Here is an 18280-nt window from a genome sequence, read left to right on the forward strand (position 1 = left end):
CATGTTGCATTTATTCATTTTGAATTATGACCAGAGGAGAAGTATCACGTGTGGTGAGTTCTCTTTCAATAAGACCCCTCTGTACATGGTTATCAGTATCTCCCTGTCCTTCTGCAGAACAGACAAGGGATAACGGGAGCAAGGAAAAAATTGTTTGAAAGCTTTGTTTTAAGATCGTGGCTCATTACCTAAAAAAGCCTGTTTGTTTTTACTCATTTAGCTGTCCCCAGTTCAGCCAGTGTCCGGAACGGAAAACTTGTCCTTATCTTTAATACAGTTTATGCATATGCACAAGTTCAGTACGTACATGTCGAACAGAACCAAAATGAGAAAGAAATCAGTCCTAATATTGGAATTAGAACTCAAGAAATCTCCAAAGGCTCAACTCAGAAATATAAGAAAGCGTAGCAAAGAGAAACACGCATACGTATAAATACTCGAGCCCACACACAGCCACTGTATACACTGGATAAAGTGTTCCCAGCAGATGAGGCCTGAAGCATATGGTTCAAACGCTGACTACCAGATAACAGAGGAGCACAGCTCATGTAAAACAGCGTAACTTTGGAATAAATCAGGAATAAGAGTATCTAACTCTTCTACAGCGATTTTTAAACAAGGTATTTTGGACTGCCAGAGAACTGTAGAACCATAGATATGACAACATAAGTAGAAAGGTAAAAAAAAAAAAAAAATCCCCCCCAAATTGTTTAAAATTACCAGTTAAGTCCATGAGAGAAAATACAACTAAAACATTTTAGGGAAAAAAATCCTTAAGGTATAATGTAGAATTATAAGGAAGAGAAACAGGAATTGTTATTTCATCAGCTGGAATGATGCAAATTAGACGTCAGCTGGAATGATGTTATTTTCGTCAGCTGGAATGATGCAAATTAGACGTAAAGAAGGAAAAAGACAAACTGCCTGGAACATGGGGATGCAAAACACTAACTCTGAAAAGCAGGGTGGCATCGCCTTCCAAAGCGCTTTCAAGAGAAGTGGGTCACCTGTGCCATCGGCAACCTGACGCCGGCCGTGGGACATGGTGGAGGGGACTGGGTGGTTTCTGGAGGTGATTCTAGTTTTTAGTCACAGGAGATGTTTCTTAGGATTTTTTTTTTAATGGGAGGTGCTTTATATCTACAATCATATTAAGTTGAAATAAATAGTTTCTTTAACTTTAAAAATGATGAACAACTTTAGAATCCATGAGAATTTCTGATTTTAATAATAAGAGTCACCTTGGACTTAGAGGAATGGCAGGTTACTTTCCCCCTAATTGAGAGCGAGAACATGTTTACACAGAAGACTCGGGAATAAAACAGAGTAGTTTTCTGATTCACCCGAACTAAACTGCATCTCCTATATTTGAAGAAAAGCCATTTGAACCATCTTGGCATCCAAGAAATGAAACAGAGCTCATGTTTTACTAATCCAGGTGGAAAAAGACTCATTCAGATGGGTTGCTATTGTATTATTTTTGTTTATATGAACTATTGATGGAGCCATGTGACTCTAAGCAGAAGGGATGACAGCTAGGCTAAATGACAGAGATAACCAAGATTCATAAAATTACTGCCATTCGCTTTAAAACTTTAGCTTTTCTTTTTTTTTGCCATTATCTTTTTTTATAAGGATTTTTAGTAAGAGCAGTTTATTTACTTGAGGAGTCCTTTCTATGACCTTGGCTCAGAAAAGGTCATTCTTCTTTAGAAGCTTGGTTATTAATCATAACTAACTCAAAGTGGCTGCATTTTGAGCAACATGATGTAACATGTTGTGGGGAAGACAAGAATTTAAATAGGTAGTTTTATTTCAAAAAAGCTATGTCAAGTAAAGTATTTTAACGAATCTCAGGGCACTGAATGAGTCATAAGATGAAGGAACAATACTGCGAAATACCTGAAAACAGACCAATGATCTATTTGTCCCTCCGTATTCCATCCTCACGAGATTCACACCAGCAGAAATCTGCAAAATTAATCCCACAGGCCTGCTCTCCTCTCTCAGGCCAGCTGTGCGTCCCCGTCCAAGTCTCTTCAATTCTCTCCATCTCGGTGTCTTCGTGAGGATTCAGATAAGATGGCTTTCAGCATTGACGTGATTGATTCTCTGACTGAAAGGTATAGAGTGAAACCTTCCAGATATTTTCATCGCTTGTAGACAACTTGAAAAGCCCCAGGTATTTTGTTCCCATGGCTAGATCGACACACATAGCAAGCAACTGGTTTTTCTTAAATAAACTAACAAATTCTTTGACTGAAGTGAACAGTTAGGACAAGGAAGTTCATAGAGATCTGACTGCAGCATATTCATGATCATTTAATGTAAACAGAGCTTATCATAAACCCAATTATCAGTATTCGAGTGAGTCTATCTAGTACAAAATAAAGAAGAACAGGAAACGTACAGTGAATGGAACACATGAAGCCCCTGATTTAAATAAAATCTAAAATTACTAAAATGACTTCCGATACAAAGTTATTAAACTAACTCTTGACATCAACTTAATGAAAATAAACATGTATGTTTTAACCATGCATCAAAAGTCACACACACAGGATTAAAAATTTGATTCAAAATGATATAATTGTATTAACCAATGTTACCCCAATAAACTTAATAAAAAAATAATAATAAATAAAAATTGGATTCAAACAACATCATAAAACAAAAGCTACAGAAAAGCAAGCGTTCAAGAAATGGAAAAAGACCTACCAGAGAAATGTGCAGCAAAGAAGGTAAGAATAATTTTTAAATCATATAGGAGATAATTCAAGACCCAAAATTCAGATATTATAGCAGAAAATGGCTAAATCAACAATTGTATTCGGTACTATTAACACCCAGTTTAATCATCGACCAATGAAGCAATCTTTAAAAGCTAGAGATGAGACACGATTCAATTATTAAATATAACTGGATGTGTATGGAAAATTTATGCCCAACACAATACAAGGAAAAGGAACATTTTAAAAAATGAAACATCCATAGGAAAAGGTTCAATACATTTCAAAGAACTGAAAGTGCCTGTGACCACACCGCCATAATATCTTGGTATACGGATAAGACAGGAACGCGTGGGTCACTCAATGAACGGGATCAGGAAAACCGACTCACTGCATAGAGAAAGAAGAAACTGGACACCCACTCTCACTGTACCTACAACCCTCGGCGTAGCCCGAAGACGTCAGTGCTGGCAGTGGAAATACAAACATAGAGGGGACGTGGAGAAGCAAGCAGGAGTCCATCTTCCACGAGCTCAGCGACTTCTTAACCAAGAGCCCAGTGAAGACCATCAGAGACCAAGTTAAGAGACAAGAGACCGTCTGGGAAAAGAAACCTACCACTTAGAGAAAGCCATTCGAGGTATCTTTTTCTAAAAACAATTTAATAATAAGTCTCCTTGAAGAAAGGCTCCAGCTTCGTTTTCTAGCATGAAAGAGGGATGATAAGACATCCGTCCATCGCCCTGCAGGACGAGCCTGCAGGAAGGAGGGGGTGCAGGCTGAGCCAGGAGCTCGCCTCTGACCTCCTCGTGAGAAGGCGAGCATGTGTCCTCTGCGACGCGGGACAGTGCGACTCCTCTGCTCTCCTGGGGGAGGACAGCCGCATGGTGCACGGAAACCCAGGCGCTTCTTCAGGCGTTTAGGAAGGACGGAGAGTGAATGTTCCTCACTTCGTCAGCCTCTTTTTTCACATGGGGACATTAAATGAACATAGAGAATGTAAATTCCCAGTGGAAATCATAACTCGCCACGAAGGGATCACGCACTTAATGCATCGCCTCTATGTTCCCCTACGAGATCTGTGTCCTCCCACATTATTTATAATGGAAACTATACACTCCCTAACCAGTCATTGAAAATCAATTTAAAAATTGTGCAAATGACTAAAAATTATGGCCACATAAGACCCCAGTAGACAGGACCCTAAAATAAGCATTGTTCAACTCTATGAGGCAACTAGATGAGAAAAATAACCTTGAAATGCCACGTTCTCTACAAACGATCTCGTAAATGACCCCAGAAGCTAGGGCGAATGAGAGTGGCAGAAAGTGAAAGCGACGGAGAGGACAGACTCTTCGTCCCCGGCAGAGTCGGGTTTGGAGCCTGGCGGAAGATGCTGCTGCGCTGGCTAGGACAGCAAATGAACAGACGCCAGAGAGTGGGAGCAGGTGACACAGCCAAGGTCGCTTCCGCGCCCAGAGCTGTACCCCTGCTGGGCCGAATGACATCAGCTGTCGGGAGCCGTTGGAGGATGATGTCACGAGAAGGTGCCATTCCTGGCCACTCGAGAAGCAGTGAGCAGAGAGCAACACGTTAGATTGGTGTTCATTTCCCTAACGGCACGCACGGCGACACTGCAAGAATGCCATGGTGACAGATGAGATGGATCACATGCTCGAAAGCTGCAGCGGAGGCAGAATTTTTACGTCAAATCGTGCAGAACCTTGTCCCTGTTAGGCTACAGGACACAAAGGCTCACTACCTCCCGAGTGGGAAATACCGCCAAGGACACTGAATTCCTCCCATCGGAGCAGGACCCGATACGGATCGATCTTAAATTAGAATGAGAAAGTGCTACAAATCTAAAACGGAAATAAAACAGGAAAGGGCTAGTGTTTGCAGTCGCTTTCACTGCATTCCTGGCATCAGACCTTCACCTCGTTACCGGCAAACATTAATTTAAAAAACCCATAAAATATAATTCCGAAAGCTTGATTCCTCTTAGACATTCTTGCCCACTCTCAAATTCATATCCCATGGTCTGAAACCAGATGATGGTCCATAACACCTTACACCAAACCTCACCCTTCCTGAATCTTCCCAAGTCGCTAATATTTTAAGTTCCTAGCTCAGCCTCTCCAGCATTTCAGACCAGAATTTCTGGGGTTTTTACTCATCCTCACTTACCAAATCCATTGTTTCCTTTTCATCCCTCCAATTGCACCACTTTTTTTCTCTTTTCTCTCTTTCTCTCAAATTAGGGCCTCAATATCTCATGTTTTACTTTTAAAACAGTCTCCTTGCTTTGCTTTTTAAAAAGCTTTCTTCTTGGGTTCTTCGCCGTCATGTCTCCTCACTTTAGCCCTGGCTCCCCAGCGTGATGTGAATTACTTTTCTAAAACACACCACGGGTTTGCGCTGGAAACCAAAGGTGTGTGTTTGAGATTTGAATATGTTACTGGACAACTTTGAGCAAATCTCCTCATCTTTCTTATTCTGCTTCTCTGGTTATGTTTTTATCTACGTTACAGAGTCACCGTGAGTATTAATTAAGGTTACACATGTGAAAGTGTTTTGTAAACTATGAAGTTTAATATAAATATGAATCGGTGACATTTTTATCTAGCAGCCAATTAACTTTCCTGGCAGTGTTGGTCCCTAGAAATTAGAACACTCAATTAGTCACCGTTCAAGTTCAATGTGGCACCTAAAATGAGAAAGAAAAATCTTTGAAATGTGTTAAATATAACTCTGCTTGTTAAATTGAAATTAAGTAAAAGGATTTTGACTTTTATTACTCCCTACAAGTTTGAAGGCAGCAAAATTGTGCTTCTGATTAGTTAATATGTTTCAGAACTGCTTAAGTTTTGGATGTTATCAATAATTAGCATGTTATTTATATCAATCTCCGGGTCTTATTCAAAATTTCCAAGCAATGCTATAAAATAAGCAAAGGGCCATGACTATTACCAAAAAAGGCATGACTGGAAAATAGTATTGTTTCCATATGTCAACACACACACACGCACGCATGCACGCGCGCGCGCTCCATTCGGTGTTAAAGATGAACCTTCTGGAAACAACGTAAAAATCGTTTGGTCGTGGTTCGCAGTGTCACTGACGGAAATGAACGGGCCAGCTTCCTGAGGCAGCCAACGTTCGAGGCCTCGCACTCGCTTTTCTAAGACGCTCTGAATAGACATCTCTGTGTAGTCTCATGGGACCCGTAATGGAGCTGTAGTCACACAAATAAAGCAAGACAGACTGGACCCAATGCGGCTCCACAGGCAGAGCCCAAATCTGTCTTTTCCCATAATTCAGTGGATCCTTTATCTTTCCTCTTATCGGAATCCCTGTTGGAATCCCAAACTGCAAAGATTATTTTTTTTAAAAAAGCTTTGATGAACTACAATTTTGACTGCTGGAGTGTGATTAAACATATTTATTTCATTTCAAAACACTTTAAAATTGCAATTTAAGTGTTCAGAAGTCAATTTGGTAACAGGCTTTCTAACGACGTCTGAGTAAAGCCTAAAATCATTAATGGCGTGAAACTATGATGATACCTGAAAAGCTAGAAGTCATCTTAAGCAAGAAATGCAAGAGGTATCTTAAACTGAATTGCTAGGGCACACTGCATGAGACTATGATGGAGAGATGCCCCAAGCTGACACAAGAAACCAGAATTTTCTATTTTCCATCTGGGAAGTCCTGCACAGGTGTACATGGTGAGAGCATCCATGTACACCTGTGCAGGATTTCCCAGGCTGCAATTCTTTTTAGTATCTACAGTTTGAACAATTGCTCTAATCAAGACGATTTAAAGAGATAAATGCAAATTTCAAGCAGTCTTTGCTTATATTTTTGTCCGACTTTCTCTACAGGTACTTGGCAAACAGATTTTAATGTGAGTCTGACTAAGGGAGCGATAAGTTTATCTCCATGAAGTTAAAATCTGGAGTGAGTTACACAAAGTCCCCGATGGTCCCCACTAGACTGGTGGCCGTGCACACCATCTCCTCCCGACGTCTCCAAGTCTGCAGCCCCGATGCCTACATTTCCCTCCCCCATGTGTCCCACTTCCCATCGGATGGGTCCACTGTTTGTCTAACGCGTATTCCAACCCACATGTATCGAAAACTGGACTTCGGGTTTCCGCCCTTGAACTGCGTTCTGGCATCTTCTTCCAACTTCGTTGGTGGCAGTGCTGTCTCTTCCATCGCTCGGGCCGAAATTTCAGAGTCATGCCTTCATCTTTTTCGCTCTGTCACCCACACCCAGTCCAGGAGGCAATCCTGCTGAACAGGCCTTAGCAACACGCCAGTGTCTGCTTCCCTTGCCGCCTATGCTGCTACCCCCGCCGACCCTGTTCACGCCCCTTCACCTCTCACCCGGGTTAGCCTTCTAACAGATCACCCTGCTGTTCCTTCGTGCCCTTAATGCGAGTCTCAACACACGAGTCAGAAATCTCATTTTAAAACCTCAGTCGGGCCATGTGACTTCGGTTTAAATGTGCCACTGTGTGTGTGTGTGTTTTCTTTGACTCTTCAAAGAATGGCTACCTAACAGCTATCCTTCTTCAGTCTTGTGTAGGTGGCAGGTGTTTTTCTTGAAAGGAAAGAAATGAGCCTGTCACTCCTATGATCATACTGGACTGGATTGTGAGTAATAAAATTCAAACTTTAAAGCAAAAAATAGAATTTTAGAAAATCCATATCTGCTACCATGAGCTTGACAGCTTCCAAATACTTAAAGACCTTCCTAGTGAGATCAGGGCGATATTTTGATGTTGTATAATGAGTTGTGTCAACATTTGGAGAGTCTGTACAACTCGATGAACCAATCATTTCCAAATGACCAACTCGTCATGCTATAAAACCGTGGGTGGGTAAAGCATTCCTTCAGAGGGCATGACAGGCCAATCACGTTAAGAGAGCAGAGAACCAAAAACTCCTTGATACAGTTTCTAGTTCTCCATTGCAGCGAATCTTTAAGATACCGTCACGTGTTAATTCATAGTACCGAATGTTATAATTTTTTTCCTGGTTTCTGCATTCGTCTTATTTGGTTGCTGTTTGTCTCTCCTGATTGGAAGGACAGTTCCAAGAGAAAAAGAGATGCTGTCTACCTTCTTCATTGTTTTCCTCAGTGTGTGGAGTAATTTCTGGCACAGAAAAAACGTCCCACAAGTAACTGCTGAAGAAATAAATACGGCCACAAAATAAACCTTCACGCAGCTATGCCCAGTCGGGTTTACCAAGAATTTGTAAGGGTGTGAAAAATTCTTAAGGTATGTGATGATTCAAAAGAGATTCAAGATTATTTATGTACAGGTGTATCTAATATGTAATACATAATACATGTTATATAACGTATCATACATAATGTATTACATATTGTGTGTATGTACTTACAGGTGATCCTAAAATGGTAAACTAACAGGGTTTGTGAGAAAATTAGTTTGGGGAAGTTATACAACGTCGTCGTAACCAGGATACCAAGAGACGATTATTGGTACCTAGGAAGATAACGTGGGCAGCTCAGGCAGGGAGCTTGGTGAGCAGGAGGCTGCGTCCACAGAATTTTGAAATTTTTTCGTAACATACGAGAGCTATTTTCATGACCTACTTCATGTAGATTACTTGCATAATTAAAATTTTTGTCTTATGTTCGGCTGAGGAAACTGAATCAGGGAATGAAAGAACTAGATTCCCCTAAGGGTCCGCCGCTATGGAGCTGTGTGTCCTTCGGTGGCTCCTGTCACTTTATTCGTCTTTACCAATAAAGAGGTTTGCGTTGAGTTGCATGATCTTCAAAGTTCATGCTGATGGTTAGAGCCCACGAGAGTCCGAGTCATGATGTCGCGATGTAAAGAATAATTGAAAAGGCAGGACATTGATCTGTGAGGTCCTCTAGTGCTATAATTTCTACGTTACTGCTTCGACCTACTCATCTACTCAAGATGAGAAGTTTGCTTGCAATCTTCTCTCTTCTAGCTGGATTCTAAAAGAACTCACGTTTAGAAGTTTTTTTAAAAAAGAAAGATCCGTGTCTTAAAATTATGTGTCAAATGACCAGATAAACAAGCCAAGGACGTGTGTTCTTTTTTCTATGTTAATATTGACGCGTGCCCTCTGGAACACCAAGCCAAAAATTCACACGCAAAGAAAGCCATAGCGACCACAGGTCATGTGAAGATGCAGCGGCGAAGGGAATAGAACACCTAGTGCACACAATCACCTCTCGGTCTCTTTGAATGAAGAATAATAATGTCTTGTTGTAAACATGCAGATTCACAAATTCTCCCGATCCTAACCATTGGCGCGGTGGCCCGACTGAACTAGGTGATGGTGAGCCGTGTGGGGACAGCGAGGGGCACGGCCTTACCTTTAACCGTCACGTGGACACTCTGGCTGGTGGAGAGCTGTGGCTGGACCAGGACGTTGCATGTGTACTCTCCCTCGTCAACTTCCTTTTGCACGTCGGAGAGTTTTAGAGTTCCATTGTTCTCAAACGCCACTTGGCGGTGGTTAAAAGGAAGCAGGTTCGAGTTTTTGTACCACTTGATGGAGTAATACGGATAGCCGATGACACGGCAGTGAACGTACGTGTCCCGTCCTGCTATCGCCGTGATGTTTTTCATTGGTCGAATGCTTGCGGGCCCTGGAGAGACACAAAGAAACTCTTGAAAATAATTTAAGGGTATATCTTACGCGCAGAAACAGGCACACTTTTCTGTATGTTAAAAACGTAGATTATTTTCATGTAAGAACATCATTTTCCATTAAATGAATTTTCTGCATTTGGCATTTTCTCTAAGTTTTTTTTTATCCTTTTCCTTTTATGACTTAGAATTGAACCAGATGAGTGTTAAATACTTTAATTATCGACTTCTATTAAATGCTTCGAATTATAGGACAAAACACAAGTTCAGCAATGAAAAAGAACCAGTCTACACTGCACGAGCATGCTCTCTGTGTGAAAACAGTGGCAGCCATTCAATTGTTTCACTCTCTCTACAGAATAGACGATGAAGATGGAGGTTATGCCACGGCACACTATGAATGTCAAGTTAAAAGACCACGCCCGTGAGGGATCCCCACGAATGCAGCGGAGCAGAAGAGGAGGAGGGAAGGGCATGCAGAGCGTGTACCCGGACAGGAGGATCAAGGGGACAGAGCTAAGAGTGAGACCGGAGGACAAGCTGACTGTCGAAACCGAAATGCCCTCTCCGACGTCGTCCCGGACGGCGACGTTCCCGAGTAGAAGGGAGGGGTGGGAAATGGGGAGCACGGTCGATCCGTCTCAGCATTCCAAGAGCCGGCTCGGCGCATGCAGACACCTTCTTCTCTACTACAATGACTTATGTGTGTTTTTTCGAGGAGCTGATTTGACAAGCACCTCTTACGTTTATTCGAGCCTGGTACGGGACGACGCCGGCCGAGTTGTTGGCGGTGCAGCGGTACACGCCCCCGTCGCGGACCTGAGCGCTGGAGATGTTCAGGTAGCTGACCACATTCCCCTCCGACGTGATCATCTGGCTGATGCGGTGACTGCCGCCCTTGAGAATTGGGTCGTCGTCCAGGGTCCACGTGATCGTGGGCAACGGGGTCCCCTTCACGTTGCACATGAGGGAAACCGGTTCTGCTGGGCTCACCACTTTTTCACTAAAGGCAGAAATGATTTTGGGAGTTCCATCTGCAGGAAGACAAACGTGGAAGGAAGTGGCATGTACGAATAATTTTATGACTCCCAAGTGCGTTTATCTAATAATTACGAGGTAGATGTAGCGCTTGTTGACACCACAAAAAAGTCTGGTTTTATCGATACAGCTAAATTCCAGTCAGAACAAGATTTCATTTTCAAAATAGGTAAACACAGCATTGGCAAGCCTAGATAAACGACTTATGTATTTCCTGACGTCATAGCAAGAAGAATGATGATACAACCCAGATATTCATGGTCAACGTCAGCTCCCAAGAAGTCTACAATTCAATGTCTGGTCATCCCATGCAAAGTTATATATGCAGAGGAAAGCCACACCTGCAAATGGTCACTTTAGCTTGCCACTTCTCTCCAAACTAGGGACTAGGGACTGCTTACAGGGAATTATTTAGAGGAGTAAATAAAAGAGACTGGTCACCTCATGTTCATTGGCTCTTAAAAAATCATCTTTTATAGTTCTCTTGACAAATAATAAGTGCACGTAAATAAGTGCACGTAAAAATTCATGAAGGCACTGGGAAGGAGTAGAAGCTGGATGAAGTTTGACCCTTTAGGTTTGTATTAAATATCTCTATGAGCGAGGTGGCCATGTAACTTATCATCAAACCTGTGATGCTTTGGAGAATGAAATGGGCACTAGAAACAATTATGCAGGGAGAAGAGGCACAACTGAGACTGGCCAAGGCAAATTAGGAGCTTACTCTCAGGGGGGGTTTCTCTGGGGATTCCCCATATTTTCAACAAAGACCAAGTTTTCAAATTCCATTATTTTTCTACCATATACATGGACTATTTCCCTCATACTGTACAGTAGTAATCACAAATGCATGTTTCTCTTTTTTAAATATGGTTATTTATGAAAAAAGAGATAGAATGCATATTAAAGATAAACATCTGAAAGTCAGAAGAAGAAAAAGTTACCAAAAGGCTTACGAGCCCCAGGCATATAAAGTGACATTGTGACGCATTTTTTCTAGGTGTAAGTGGGTTGTTTTGACATAATTGTGATCACATGAAACAAGATTTCTGAGTCTGGTAACAAAACTTGCTAGAGGTGATTTTTTTTTTTTACTTGTGCTTATTTTAGGGGTTATCCATAATGAAAGATGATAATTAACAGATATTATGTTTTATTTTTTTAATTTTGAAAGATATGGATTCATTGTTGAAAATTTTGAAAGTATAAGTAAAAAAAAAAAATGCAGGAAACAAAACTGAAGGTAGCTTGTAATTTTGCCCTAGAAAGGTAACTCTAAACTCTCGCAAATACTCCCAAAGGAACCCCAAAACCCTGAAGCTCATTTCTGCGGCCAGCCGTGTAGGGTCCTCCCTGTCGGGGGAGCTGTGCTGGGGTGCTTCCCTACAGCTAGCTCTCCACCATGTTTTCATTTGCAAATCCCTGAATCTTAACTTCTTTCCAAGTCATGTTTTGGGTGGCTGGATAAGGCCCTCAGGTCTGTTTTTTTCCCAGAAGCATTCATACATAGCATATTTCAGTATTCTGGGATTGCAAATATCACTATCAAAATGAAAAAATTTTTCATGATTTTAAAGTGAAGAACCTGCTTTTTGCCCCTTTAACACTGCAGACAGCGCTTCCACAGGCTCTGCATTGGATTTCCTGAGAAGTTAGCTGTCACCATGTTTGCCACTCTTTGTACCTAACCAGCCCGTGACGCTCGGGAATGTTGGCTTTACTTTATTTGACCTGACGATTCAACATTTTTCAGGATGTGTTTAGTTATAGATTTCTTTACACTAAGTGCTTTTACACTAAGCACTGAAACCTCAAGTCTTTTCAAATCTGTTTAGAAAACTTTTTTTCATACTTTTTTTACTAGATAAAAGTTTACAGACAGTGAAATGTACAGATCTTAAGTGTACAGACGGAATATATACACCTGTGCTAAATATATGCACCTGCATAACCACAAAAACAATCGAGGTATCAAACGCTTCCATCGTCCCTAACGTCGCCAGGTCTCATAGGCGATCCCAGCTCTGATTACTATCGCCGTCTATTACTTTGGCCTGCTCTTGACCTTCCAATCGATGTAACCATAGCGTGCCTTCTCTCTCTACAGGCAGATGTTCCGTCACGACCACAGTACAGTCAGCGAAGTTAGAAACTGGGAGTGGCACAGTACTCTAATCTAGTAGGCGGTTCATGCCGAAGTCTGTGGATCCACCAGGAATGTTTCTCCTAGCTACTTTTGCCCAGTCCAATTGGTGTCATACATTATATTTATTTGTCATGTCTCCCTAATCTGGAACATTCTTTGATCTCTTTTGTGTGTCCTGACTTTGACATTTTTGAAGAGTTACTTTGTAGCCAGTTGCTCAAACTCAGTTCATTTGACATTTGCTCATGATTAGATGCAGGTTATATATGTTTGGCAAATACCATGGCAACGATGTTGTTTTCATGTGCTTATTGGCCATTTATATGTTTCCTTGTGAAACGTCTGCTCAAATCTTCTGTGTATTTTTATGTTGCACTGTTTGCCTTTGTTGTTGATTTATAGGAGTTCTTTATGTGTAATGACCACATGTACACACACATATACACAAGTCAATACAAGCCTGCTGGTAATATATGTGTCTGATACAATGGCCAGATATATGTGTCAGATATCTTATGTAAGTCACGTATAATGCTTGTCAGGCATGTACACACATATCTATATATTATATATAAATGTGTGTTTGTGTGTAAAATATTTTTCCCACTACACACTTGCCTTTTCATTTTTATATGTATACTTATTTCATGTATATATTTATATATATTAACAAGAACATGTATGTGTGCACTTACATATGTATACATAATTTTAATCACAGCTACTAAAAGTTAAAATTGTAGTACCTCATGTGAAATGTAAAAAACTTACAACTCTGTGCTATCATATTTGTTGTAAACTCTATAATACAGTGTTGTAAATTTACAATTTCGTAACTTGTCTATTGTTTAAAGTAATTAAAGGAAGAAAACAATTTTGCTAAATGTTTACTAACATATTAACCATTTCTCATGTCGTTTATTCCTGGAGTTCTGACTTCCCACTTTAGGACATTTCTTTCGTGCCGAATGAGGTCATTTACCACTTCTTAACGTGCAGTTCTTCTGGCACCGCATTTCTTGAGCTTATATTTATTGAAAATATAAATATCTTCATTTCGCCTTAATTTTTAGAGACTGTTTTTGAGAGATGTGGAAGTCTAGATTGACAGGGTGTTTTTTTTAAAACCCTTTTCAACATTTTAAAGATGTTGCTCAATCGTCTTTTGTTTTCCAAAATATCTGACGAGAAGTCGTTATTTACTCTTCTTGGAGTCTACTGAGTTTCTTGAATCTGTAACTTTATTTTTTATATCAGACTCTGAAAAATTATGGCCATCATTTCTTCAAATATTTGTCTTCCCCATTCGCTGTCTCCTATTTTTCTGGGTCTCCAATTACATGTGTATAGGGACATCTGATAAATGCCCACACGGTAGGGAGACTGTTAGTTTTCTTTGTAGTCTTCCTTCTCTCTGCGCTTTTCTATTTTATTTTTAATTTTAATTTTGATTTTATTTTTTATTTTAATCTAACTTCAAGTTCACTTATCCTTCCTCCTTCCCTCTTCAATCTTCCATTAAAACCAATACAGTGAGCTTTTTCATTCTTATTGGTTCCTTCTTATAGCTTCCATTTCCCTGCTGGTCTTTCCCATATGTTCATTCATTATGCCTGAATTTTCCTTTAACTTACTGAACATATTTTAAATAGCAGCTTTAAAGCCCTTGCCTGCTAATTGTAATGTCTGGATCCTCTCGGGATCTGTTTTTATTGCCTACTTTGTCTTTTGACTTTTGGTCATGGTGTCTATAAAGAACACACACACACACACACACACACACACATACATACATATCTGTCTGTTTAATCGTCTCTATCTATCTATCTATCTATCTATCTATATCTATCTATCTATCATCATCCATCCATCCATCCATCCATCCATCCATCCATCCATCCATCCATCATCTATCATCTATCTATCTATCTATCTATCTATCTATCTATCTATCTATCACGGTATCGTTATTTTTATGGTATTTTTAGTCTAGTTATTTTTATGGTATACCTGGATTCTCCTTCACATTTTTGCAGTTCAGGTGTCAACCAAGTTTTGCAAAAAAAGCTTCTTTTCAGATTTCAAGACTCACTACTGTTATTTCCTTCTTCCCGGAATCTCCACTCACTGCCTTCAAGTTGTAGGTGATGTGACAGTGCAGACCTGCCCTTCTACACCTCAATCCCTTAAGACTTTAGTTTTCTCCTTTTCTTCTTAATTTCTGGTTTTCTATCCTCCTACCCTACGAGGACTGAAGAACGTCCTCGGGGGCAATGTGGTATCAATGTAGATATCATCTAATCTTTTCCCCTTCTTTCAAAGGCCAACCCTTTTCTGCCTACTTTTGGGTGACGCTTTAGTATCTGTATATAGTTTTGTTTTACCCAAATTTCATAATTTTTATCTTCTTGCAGATCAGTCTTATATATGCTATTCTGTCATTTCCAGAAATAGGACCTGCTCTCATTCCTTCCTACTATTCCATTTTCTAGTTATTCTGGGTTGATCTTGAACCTATAATTATTAGATTTCCAGTTTCTTTAGACTTCCATTCCAATTTCTTTGGCCTCATAGGAAACATTCCTCGATTCTACATTATATTAGTGGCCATTCTCAGTGCACGGTATCGTGCATTTTGCAATTTATGTTAATCCATAGCTATATCAGTGGGCATACAAGGAGGTTATATCCGAGGCCACTAGTTAGACACCCTTTGAAAGCAGATCCGAGATGTGTATTTGTAATTTCATTTCTGCTCTCTTTTGCTACATTAGCACTGTCATCTCTCAGAAGAGAAAAAATAAAGTGAAGCTTCTTGTCCTGAATGGAAGCTGACACGCGGCAAACACATCCGTGAGTATGCTCCATGCGCTCCTCTACCCCGCCCCCGCCCCTTTTTTTTTTATTTAAGTGACAGGCTTTTTTGGAGATGAAAGCGGACATTAATTTCCCAGTGAGACCTGAGTGTCTTTGAAATCTTTCTCGCTGTCACTCTCTGATAACCTGAACTCTTTCGACATCATTATGGATTATCAATATGCTCTTTAGGTTTTCTTAGTCACGCGAGATGGTTGCCACGGTAACTAGGCCTAGAAAGGTAATCTCTCCCTTTTCTACAAAGAATCTAAAAATAATGACTCTGTAAGGACTACAGTGCATCATCATTAACAAACCAGTACGAACTGATTACTTTCTGCACTTAATTATGTGGAACATGGTGTCAGACATTTAATATGAGTATCAGGCTCTCACTAAGTTCACCTCTGCTTTAAAAAACTCATTGTCTACAAATAAATGCTTGAATCAAAATAAGAATGTCATTCCAAGCCTATTTCTTCTTAAAAATTGGCAAAAGTTAAAAAGTAATAATAGAAATATCCTCTAAGCACCGAGATAAATTTAAACTTATTTTCATATATAAATAGATTTTATTTTTATTTCCTTTAGGCTATATGAAAGTCATGTAATTACTTAAATCAGCTGATAACTGATAAATTTTAAATTATATACGAAAACACACAATTTTCAACAAGACACACAAATATATAGATAAGAGCTAGTTCAATTATCTGGTGATCAACGCATGTCTCACTTGAATGACTTGAATGTTACCTTAACAGCTTCTTTCCCTGGCTTATCGATAAGCTTCCAGATGCAAGTAGGCAGTACACCGTTAAGTAAAACAAAACAAAACAAAACAAAAACAATAAAACATACCTAAAACCTATTATTATACCCTAAAGTAATTCCTCAAAAATTCCATTCACCTAAATCCGTGAATATTTGGACCCAACCAGGGACAATCCTACAAATCAGGCGCCATTTTTTTTCACTCGCCCTGGTTTTGCCTCTAAAATTGTACTTCTCAATGGAGGGAGGGCTATTTTGTACTCCCCAGAAGACATTTCACAATGTCTGGAGACATTTTTACTTGTCACAACTCACAGGGAGATGCTATGAGCATATGTCGGTCAGAGGCCAGGGATGTTGCTAAATGCTACAGTGCATAAAACACCCTCCAAACTGAGCGTTACTGAGAAAGCCAGGCCTCAGTGGGCAGTGAACTGTCAACCAAACATAAGTTGCAAGTGTCGGATGCCTACATCCTGACGAGTTACTGTAAACATGGCAGTGGGCAACATCAATGCACTTAGCTTCGCGTTAAATTACATTAGTGACGTTACTGCCACTGTTTACAATCTTCACTTCATCAGGACTTATTCTTTTATTTGAGTGATGTATCTTGGAAAACCAGGTAGAGTTATTAGCTGGTCGTATAGAGAGAAATCTTAAAACAGGGGTTATCAGCACTGCTCCCCCTTTGTTCTTCTTTCTGAGGGCTCTGGGTTTGAGTTCTTTTTCGGCTGAACCCTGTAACGGGGCCCACTGACCTTCGAGGACCACCTGCACATAGTCTTGAGCGGACAGCTTGTCCTTGCGCACAAAACACTGGTATGCGCCCCCGTCACTTCTGACCATGTGATCCATGACAAGGTTTTCGTGGTTGATCCCTGTGATCCTCACATTTTTTCCAGGGTTGAGGATTTCACCGTTTCGGTACCAGGAGAGCTCCTGGTCCTCACTTCCTGTCACGCTGCAGGACAAGGACACCTGGCTACCCACGCTGCTTTTAACTTTCCTGGGGCTGATGGCAGCTTTCAGTGGCTCTGGAGATATCAGGTAAGAGAAAACAGAAGGTGAAATCATCAGACATGTAGATATCATTTCAACGCCATGCTGTACTTCTGCCCAGGCAAACGCATCAGTGCAAGTTCTCACATTCAGAATTATTTCTGGGGTTGGAAGTACCCTCTTGGCTATTTGTTCTTTTTCTGGCCTTCTTTCTCTGCCTAGAAAATAGATTAAGTTTGGTCATATTGCTTTCTTGTTGAGTAGGTATGAATATTAACCCACTGCCAATGAGGAGTGCAGTGTTAGTTAAGAGTGAGGACAGAAATGCCTGAATATTTAAACCCCAAAAGCCTCGTCTCAAGGTAGCACAGATGGGCTTGCTCTGGGCCATTCTCACACACACACACACACACATGTACTCGCTCACATCCCTTAGGGGGCTTAACCAGGGCCAAAAACACGCCGCTGCAAAAAAACAGGTCGACATTAGAATTTGTGACCATAAAACAGGATTTGTGTGTTTCTTTCTTTACCATGAAACTCGTTGGTTTAGGCAACGTTAGACTTGAATTCCTACATTTTTATTTAACAAACTTGATCCAAGGTAGCAAGCATTTAGTGAGCACCTATTATATGCCAAGGATGGGGTTACACTCACAGAGAAGACAAGGAGGAATAATATTTGAGGCGTAACCAGCACATGCCGTAAAGCTACCAAACATCATTTGCATATTAATTAAGTCGGCCATCCCACAGTCCTGCCGGTTTCGTGTTATTATCTCCATTTTGCAGAAGAGGAAATGGTTATTCAGAGAGATTAATTGATATAACTGAATCCACTTTACAGGTAAATGGCAAAAAGCAGCCTTTACCCCAGTTTTTCCCAATTGCTCATGTCACCACACTGTATAGCATTTGGTTCTGAGGAGTTCAGTCTTCTAGGTGGATAAGATAAATACGAGAATGAACATAGCAACCACAAAAATCTATGAGCGACCCATAATATGTGGAAGAGGATCAACAGAAAGTCCTCAGATATCCAGGATGATGGCGCTGAGGCCAGAGGACATT

At 40.5% G+C, this 18280-nt stretch overlaps 1 protein-coding gene across 1 annotated transcript in view; it reads right to left on the minus strand.

Annotated features, from left to right (window-relative positions):
- The window catches only part of DSCAM (DS cell adhesion molecule), a 590499-nt gene that overhangs the window by 220073 nt on the left and 352146 nt on the right, over nt 1–18280 (minus strand). The window contains exons 6-8 of the mRNA XM_039857643.1: nt 16969–17244; nt 10131–10427; nt 9117–9392 (exon numbers count right to left, since the gene is read on the minus strand). Of these exons, the coding sequence (XP_039713577.1) occupies nt 9117–9392; nt 10131–10427; nt 16969–17244 (849 nt within the window). The remainder of the gene's footprint in view (nt 1–9116; nt 9393–10130; nt 10428–16968; nt 17245–18280) is intronic.

This window comes from Pteropus medius, unplaced genomic scaffold (genome assembly GCF_902729225.1).
Source record: "Pteropus medius unplaced genomic scaffold, Ma_sr-lr_union100, whole genome shotgun sequence".
In the NCBI taxonomy this organism is placed as follows: domain Eukaryota; kingdom Metazoa; phylum Chordata; class Mammalia; order Chiroptera; family Pteropodidae; genus Pteropus; species Pteropus medius.